The 7547-nt window shown below is 43.5% G+C and overlaps 2 protein-coding genes across 2 annotated transcripts; one reads left to right on the top strand and one right to left on the bottom strand.

Annotated features, from left to right (window-relative positions):
- The first annotated feature begins 10 nt into the window (after window positions 1-10).
- On the top strand, window positions 11-1772 carry naa20 (N-alpha-acetyltransferase 20, NatB catalytic subunit). The gene is made up of 6 exons (XM_027000824.3): window positions 11-153; window positions 400-424; window positions 538-628; window positions 923-1058; window positions 1138-1283; window positions 1440-1772. The coding sequence occupies exons 1-6, from the start codon at window positions 101-103 to the stop codon at window positions 1523-1525; spliced, it is 537 nt and encodes a 178-aa protein (XP_026856625.1). The 5' UTR covers window positions 11-100; the 3' UTR covers window positions 1526-1772.
- A 156-nt stretch (window positions 1773-1928) lies between these two features.
- On the bottom strand, window positions 1929-7538 carry crnkl1 (crooked neck pre-mRNA splicing factor 1). Its single transcript, XM_027000823.3, has 14 exons — window positions 7354-7538; window positions 6918-7070; window positions 6715-6806; window positions 6458-6616; window positions 6161-6327; window positions 5428-5606; window positions 5163-5333; window positions 4377-4568; window positions 4171-4230; window positions 3944-4024; window positions 3269-3508; window positions 3039-3140; window positions 2500-2748; window positions 1929-2357 (listed from the first exon to the last, which is right to left on the bottom strand). The coding sequence occupies exons 1-14, from the start codon at window positions 7399-7401 to the stop codon at window positions 1992-1994; spliced, it is 2259 nt and encodes a 752-aa protein (XP_026856624.3). The 5' UTR covers window positions 7402-7538; the 3' UTR covers window positions 1929-1991.
- Window positions 7539-7547: the final 9 nt, after the last annotated feature.

Here is a 7547-nt window from a genome sequence, read left to right as displayed (position 1 = left end):
GCCCAGTAGATGGCAGTGTTGGCAGAATGGCCTACGTTGGTGTGCGGTGAAAATAAAGGTGAGAGGTCAAAATCCAACTAAGCGGTTTCAGCAAATCGAGATGACAACATTACGAGGTTTTAATTGCGACGATCTATTCAAATTCAACAATATGTGAGTATGCCGTTACGTAAGTATTGTGTCAGATTTGTGTAGCATTACTTGCTTGGCTACATACAGATTGATATCTGCAGAAGTTAACGCTATACATATCAGCTCGCTAGTTACCTGGTGAGCTAAAAAGCATTAAAACACCGCCATGGACTCTGGCTAAGAAAACGTACAATAATGTGATTAAACTGGTCATATAGTTAACTAGCTAACTTTATCGACTTTCCAATCTGTATTCTTTCATTTCAGAAATTTGGACCCTCTGACAGAGACTGTATCCTTTTAATGGAACAAACCAGTAGATACCCAGAGTAGCCGCGTGTTTGAATGTGAGCAACCTTGCATGGCTTTTTGAGGCGTTTGTTTCCTTACCCGTTGGCTTTACAGTATGGAATTCCCTTTTATTTGCAGTATCTGGCACACTGGCCAGAGTATTTCGTCGTGGCAGAAGCTCCAGGTGGAGAGCTGATGGGATACAGTGAGTCCCTTTCTTATTGGTCTTAATCAAAGCGTCTTGTTCCTGTACCTCACCTGGTAGAGCAGGTACAGCATGGTGCTAGTAACACCAAGCTCATGGGTTCCCAGGGATCACATGTACTGGCATGCTGATAAATATGTAAGTTGCTTTGGATAAGGCTGTCTGCCAAATGTAAACAACATGATTTCTAAGTGTAGGTCTTAGGTAGCCATAGTTAACAACATCTTGGTGATATTTCATGGCTGGGTGCAGTCAGATTATGAACCTGCTCGCCTCACCTTCTCTCGTCTGCAGTCATGGGGAAGGCTGAGGGCTCTGTTGCACGTGAAGAGTGGCACGGGCATGTCACAGCTCTGTCGGTGGCTCCTGAGTTCAGACGCCTGGGTCTAGCTGCCAAGCTCATGGAAATGCTGGAAGAGATATCAGAAAGGTAGCTCCTTGGTAACTAAATGCCATCACTTAAAACTAATAAAAATGAGGACATGATGGATAACATTTCTTACCTCTAGGAAAGGAGGATTCTTTGTAGATCTCTTTGTCCGGGTCTCCAATCAAGTTGCTGTAAACATGTATAAACAGCTGGGCTACAGCGTCTACAGAACTGTGATAGAATATTATTCTGCAAGCAATGGAGAACCAGATGAAGATGCCTATGGTATTATTATTATTATTATTATTAGTAGTAGTAGTAGTAGTTCATTTTAAGTGCCATTGCTTATTTTAAATGACCAATGAGTTACTAAAGTATGGCTTTTCACATTTCAATCCATCTATATTTTTTCCATTTTTGTAAAAATTTATTTGTCTGCAGATATGCGGAAAGCATTGTCCAGAGACACAGAGAAGAAGTCCATAATTCCACTGCCTCACCCTGTCAGGCCTGAGGATATAGAATAACACTTAACAGTGACTCTTTGACTATCTGTACCCCATATTGGGAATAAAGAGCTGTTGGGTTTGTCATTTTTGCCGATCACATTTAACAAGAAACTCAATATTTATTTCTCACCAACTCATGTCAACTGTCAGAGGGTCACTGTTTTATAGACCTTATTTAAAATGAGCTTGCTGTGTTTTGCCCTTCCCACATCTGTAACTCAAATATACCAATTTTAACATCATTAAAAGACACTGATTAAATTCAGATTACTTGTTTTTTTTTTTTTTTAAACGCACTGAATATAAGAAATTCAACATATCATTTGAATCAATTCAAAGAGTAGCATTAATTAAATCCATAAACTGATGACACTTTTCCCCTTTAATTTTATTATAAAGTAATAGAAAAAATCTGGAAAAGTACAGTGAGTCCCATTTATTTTGACTTAAAAAAAAAACCAAAAACCGAGAAGCAGTGCCAACTTCAGTCCTTCTCTACGGCCTCTGTCTCCTTCCTCTCCACTTTTTCTGTGGCCCTGTCCTCGTCGTCCTCGTCCTCTTCGCTGTCGCTACTGGTGCTGCTGATGCTGCTATCACGATCGTCGTATGTGCTCTCTTTAGACTCCCGTGCCCCTGTGCCCTCCTGTTCATCTCTTGGGTGGGCGGGGCCAGACCCCTCATCCCGCTCTGGTTCTCCTTCCTCCTGTACCTCCTGCTCCTCCTGCACTTCCTCCTCTTGCTGCTGCTGTTTCTTCCACATCTTGGCCATGGCCAGCAGTTTGAGGTTGGGCTGATTGGCAGCGTCCTCCGGGAAGATGTAGTCGTAGTACTCCTCCCACCCTGCATCCGACTGAAACGCAAAAATGGCCATAAAGCGCTGCTGTGCTGTACGGAATGGCGCTTCCGAGACGCACTAAAAGCCGAGCCCGTCCAACACTGTAGAGCCTTCTAACTGAAGCAGAAGTGTGTGTGTGTGTGTGTGCTCCACTCACCCCATCCTCTGCTGTCAGCTTCCTCCTCTTCTTCACCTTCTCAGGTAGGAGCTTCCTCACCCGGTCCTTGTTGGCAAAGGTGCCGAACTCCTGTTCATAGTCCTTCCAGGACTCGAGCAGCATCAGGCGCTCCTCCTTCTCCTCACAGCTGCGCAGGCTCCTGTTGGCCTCCTCGTAAACTTGCCGGCACCGCTGAATCCGCTCGCCGCTGTCCACCGACAGCTCAAATTGGGCATAGCTAATCCACACCTGCGTACAGCCACAGGAAATCAGAACGGACAGACCGTGTGAAGGGGAAGACGGCGAGGAATAAAAGCTCTCAGTGCCTCGCAAAGTGAAGGACCAGTTCTCTTTGCTACGGCAATGAAGCTGAACCTGCGTCTTCCACCGGCAGGCAGAAGTGAGCAACCAACAACTGAGCGCCATTTTAAAAAAAAATCAATAAATAAAATTTGTTGCCTTTTTGGTTTTGCTTTGTTTACATACATAAACCACATATTGCTCTGTTAGCTTATTGAACACTAAAAGAAAGTGCTCACCTTGACGTGCTGGGTGCGCTGCAAGAGTCTCTTATAAAGCCCTCGTGTGTTTTCGTACTCCTCCTGCTCTATTTCAAAGTCGATATACGACTTCCACAGCACCTGGGAATCGCAAGGCAGCTGGTCAGGAACCTTGGCAGGCTGCACCCCTTGTCACACGTGACACTCGAAGAGGGAAGGCTCTGCAGATTCACGGGTGGGGGAGGGGCTGTTGAGGTGTGGAAGCTCACCTCAGGCATGTCCAGGCGAGGCTGCCCGATAGCCAGCTCGAATATGGCTCGCGCTCGGTCCGTGTCTCCCAGGATGGTCTCCAGCTCGGCGAACTTGATCCAAGTGGTGCAGTTCTCCGGGCTGAACTCCAGGTATTTCTCATACAGCTTCCTGCAGCGGTCGAACTCCCTCAGCTGCAGCTCCAACTCGATGTAGCCTTTAAACAGCTTGTTCTTTGGACATTTGCCTATGGCTGTGCCCTGGTGCAATGGTGGAGACAAGGTATCTGACTATTCCAGCACTAAATCCTATTTTCAGCATTCATAAACATTTAAAATGGATTTAATGTTCATTTCTCAAACGCTTGGTTTAAGAGTTAGAATTTGGGCAACAAAACAAAAAAAAATAGACCCTTCAGGCTTCCATTATGTGTAATTTAAATTCAATAAATAGCTGTTTAACTGTAGACATAAAATAGTTTAGCGATATGTTCTCAGTTTATTTTGAGTTAAGTGTTATTTTAAATGTTCACCCAACAATTCCAACTACAAACCATTAGGTGTTAGCTTTATAGCTTCAGAGCTGCTGCATTTAGCATTTTAAAATTACCATCAACACTGAAGTAAAAAAGAGCAAGCATTTGTTAGATATTTAGTGCTGGAACATACAGCAAACCGAAGAGTGCAGAACCTTACCAGGGCCCGTCTAGCATTGGGTAAGTTCTTCTGCCGGATCTCAAACTGGCCATAGAGCAGCCAGATTTTAGCAAAGGTGAACTGTGGAGAAAAAGCTTTTTAAAACATTTTAAAATTCTCTGAAAATTGCTCCCTTCAATAGTAATTTTGCTCATTTGGTTAAAAAAAGTGTGCAAAATTCTGTACTTGAGTGAACAGTGTGATAACTGAACTGTTGCGGTTGATACCTTCTTATGAGGGATAAGCTCCAGACATGCCTGGTAAACCTGCCTTGTTCTCTCTGGGTCCTGCCATGGAACCAGACAGGAATCATCATGGTCACTACAGTTGCATCACAGGTTACGAACATGCAGATGGAAGCATTCGGAGTTTACAGCCTTCTAAAGATTGCAAAACCCTCATGGGGGTAGTAGAAAGAGAAGGGCAGTCTGACCTTGACTTCCAGCTCCTCGTACAGAGCGTAGTTGATCCACAGGTAGATGTAGCGTCTCCAGTGCCTCTTCTCCTGGATGGGTGGGACGTTGGCGATGGCTCTTTCGTAAACCTCTCTCACCGTGTCCGCATCTGCATCACTCTCAACCAGGCGCAGGTAATCGAACCAAGCGTCATAGTTGTGTGGGTTCGCCTAAACGCAAGGACATTTCACACATACTGGAGCCACACCGCATACACCCAACGCTTTGCACACAAGCTCCAGAGGCCAGACAACTGATTCCAGCAGCAACTTCATTTGGTTGAACCATAGTGCAGGTGCAGATAATAAAGGGATGTATAGGTACATATAATACAGCACACACATTTAGATGTGAGTATCTGCAATGACAGCACACTTTTTATAACATGCTTACTTCAGTAAAGTACTCACATGATAATAATAAACCTGCAGTCTGACATGATTATTCAATAGTAATTCAACAATTGAATTAAATGCTATTCATATACTAATATAGTAGTTAATTAATATACTAACAAATGTATTGGTGTAGTGGTAGCTCAGTGGTTAAGGAACTTGACTAGTAATCAGAAGGTTGCTACTTCAAGCCCCACCACCACTGTTGGGCCCCTGAGCAAGGCCCTTAACCCTCAATTGCTCAAGATGTGTTCAGTCATAATTGTAAGTCTCTTTGGATAAACGTGTCAGTTAAATGTAAAAATGTATTAATACTGAAAAAATATTTCTAACTAAAAACATTGTGTCAGTTTTGCTATCAAGTCTTACCTTGACCTCCTCCTCATACTGAAATCTCCTTTTGCTAACAATGACATCCTCGATCCCTCTCCTGTCTCCAAACTTCTTCTCAAACACGGTGTAGTTCTTGAAAAGCTCCTGTGCCTGCTGTTTGGGAATTCTGTCCAGGGCGTACTTGTAGATGACACGGACACGCTCAAACTGGAAAAATGCAGGAAGGGTTTTTAATGTCTAAAAATGGCAGTGATGGCAGTGGTAAGGGGATAATGGTATTGGCATTGTGTATGCCAGTTACCTCTTTTTGCTTCTCCTCAAACTTGGCGAAGGCCACAAAGAGGTTTTCGTCGATGTGCTCCTCACCGAAGAACTCCACAGCCCTCTCGAACACCTTTCTGCCATGAGCAATGTAGCCGTGCTTATCTTCGAAGCGTGCATACTTGATCCAGTTCTTCACTTCAGGGTGAACGATCACAAGTGCAGCGAAGTTAAGGGCAGCAAATTTAAGTGCACACAACGCAAGTACAAACCTGTTACTATCCAGCAGCAGATTAAGTCTTGTCCTTGCTACAGCTATTTATTGAGACAATGGCAGGGAAATAGGAAAACAAGATAAATCCAAAGTGAAGGCTGAATAAGATTCTTACCACATACTATTCAACGACACTTTGTCAGGTTCTGAACTACAGTCCACTCACACGTTCTACACATAAATCATTTCTTACATTTGATTTTCGTAATACATTTTAAGGAAAATATCACACTCTCTCTCACAACCAACAGCACAGAAAATCTTACAACCTGTGACCACTGTCCCATACAGTATAAAAACACTATGCTCCACAAAAGACTAGAAGCCTCCTCAATGTAGCGTTCTATAATGCCAATTTAGAAGCCAATTCAAAAAGCAAGAGTAATTTTTTTTAAAAAGCAGAAAAAGAACTGCAAGGTTAACCTTTACCACAAAAGCAAGAAGAATTTCTGCTCCAATAAAACTAAAAATACGACCCTGTGCGCCAAGATAAGGATATATCGCTCATAGATGGTCCGGGCTTTGTCCACCTCCTTGTAACGCAGCTCAAAGTTGATGTAAGAGTGCCAGGCCTGTTCCTCGGGCTCCCACTCCATCCAGCGTTCAAACACCTGTCTGCAGCCAGCAATGTTCCCCAGCATCTCTTCCATGTAGCTGTACTTGTACCTGTGAACATGTCCAGAGCGCATGCAGTTTCACACATCTGAAGAGGATAGCAGAAGCTTTTCTGCGGTCTTGTCAGCTCGTTACTTTAGCATTAAAAACCCCCTCACGAATGAGACTCCAAAAGGGTTACCAGAACTGGTTGACACGGGGAAGGATGGTTATGGCTCGGTCCCAGATGTTGCGAGAATGATTGACCTGCCGGTTCTTCATCTCCATCTCGGCATATTTCAGCCATAAGGTGACGTTCCGGTGGTCTACGTCTAGTGCACGCTCGTAGATAGAACGGGCTCTTTAAATTAAAAACAACAGAAACAGAAGTGATAACGCTGATGTCTTAAAATGAAAACATTCAGCTCAGAATCAGAATTAGGAGAATTCCTATCATACCTCTGTATTTCCTTCAGACTCTCTTCCCATTGCGCGTACTTAATCCAGTTGCTTATGACGGTTCTGTTCTTTCTAATATTGTCTTCAAATCCCTTTTAAGTAGATTAGGGCACTGATATCAACATGTTAGGTAAAACCTAAAGCAATTACACGATATGTTAAAACAGACTTTACCCCACCAAAACCGAAGATGCGTATCTTACCTTGCGTTTCCGTAATTTATAGTCATTCAGCTCTTCTTCATCGGTGATCTTTTGCTTGGGTGGTGGTGGCAGAAGCTCGAGCTCTCTCTCCTTTGCCTCTCTAAGCAGTTGCTCGGCAGTGATTTGTACCTCTGCCGGGGCTTTATTTTTCACCTAGTACGAGCACAACAACGCGCACATTAGCCATCGCGGCCAGAAATTAAAACCTTCCATACACGACGAGACAAGGCTGTTAGCTATGATAGTTAGTTAGCTGAGTACTTAAACAGGCAAAATGCCTCTGGCTAACTCTTAATCGTGCCGCAAAACGGTGACAGTAAGACGGTGGAGAAAGGCTCCATGCCACCATTAGCTCCTAAAATCAAAGTAGCTAACCTAGCTAGCTAAAAACAGCTAACGCTAGCTAGGTAGGGTCATCAAATGACCATTAACTTACCTTTGCAACTTTCGGTATTCGCTGTTTTCCTGCCGTAGTGGACGCCATATCTTTTTAAAATACGTAACAACAAACGTAAATGAATCTAATTTTACGTAGATCTTAATATAGAAAACTTAGCTAACAGTACTCTATCAAGGATGAGTTTTCCGCCATAACGTTTCCCAAGAGGGACGTCGAACGTAATATCTGAA

Source organism: Electrophorus electricus, chromosome 7 (assembly GCF_041902795.1).
Source record: "Electrophorus electricus isolate QZ-2024a chromosome 7, ASM4190279v1, whole genome shotgun sequence".
NCBI classification, from domain to species: domain Eukaryota; kingdom Metazoa; phylum Chordata; class Actinopteri; order Gymnotiformes; family Gymnotidae; genus Electrophorus; species Electrophorus electricus.
The sequence above is the reverse complement of the archived record's forward strand: the minus strand, read 5'-3'. Positions and strand labels throughout refer to the sequence as shown.

Coding starts and splice junctions, on each gene's coding strand:
- naa20 (XM_027000824.3), top strand. CDS start 101: ATGACAACATTACGAGGTTTTAATTGCGACGATCTATTCAAATTCAAC. Junction 154..399: donor CTATTCAAATTCAACAATAT/GTGAGTATGCCG, acceptor CTTTCATTTCAG/AAATTTGGACCCTCTGACAG. Junction 629..922: donor TGGAGAGCTGATGGGATACA/GTGAGTCCCTTT, acceptor TCTCGTCTGCAG/TCATGGGGAAGGCTGAGGGC.
- crnkl1 (XM_027000823.3), bottom strand. CDS start 7,401: ATGGCGTCCACTACGGCAGGAAAACAGCGAATACCGAAAGTTGCAAAG. Junction 7,071..7,353: donor GAATACCGAAAGTTGCAAAG/GTAAGTTAATGG, acceptor TGCTCGTACTAG/GTGAAAAATAAAGCCCCGGC. Junction 6,617..6,714: donor AGTCTGAAGGAAATACAGAG/GTATGATAGGAA, acceptor TTTAATTTAAAG/AGCCCGTTCTATCTACGAGC.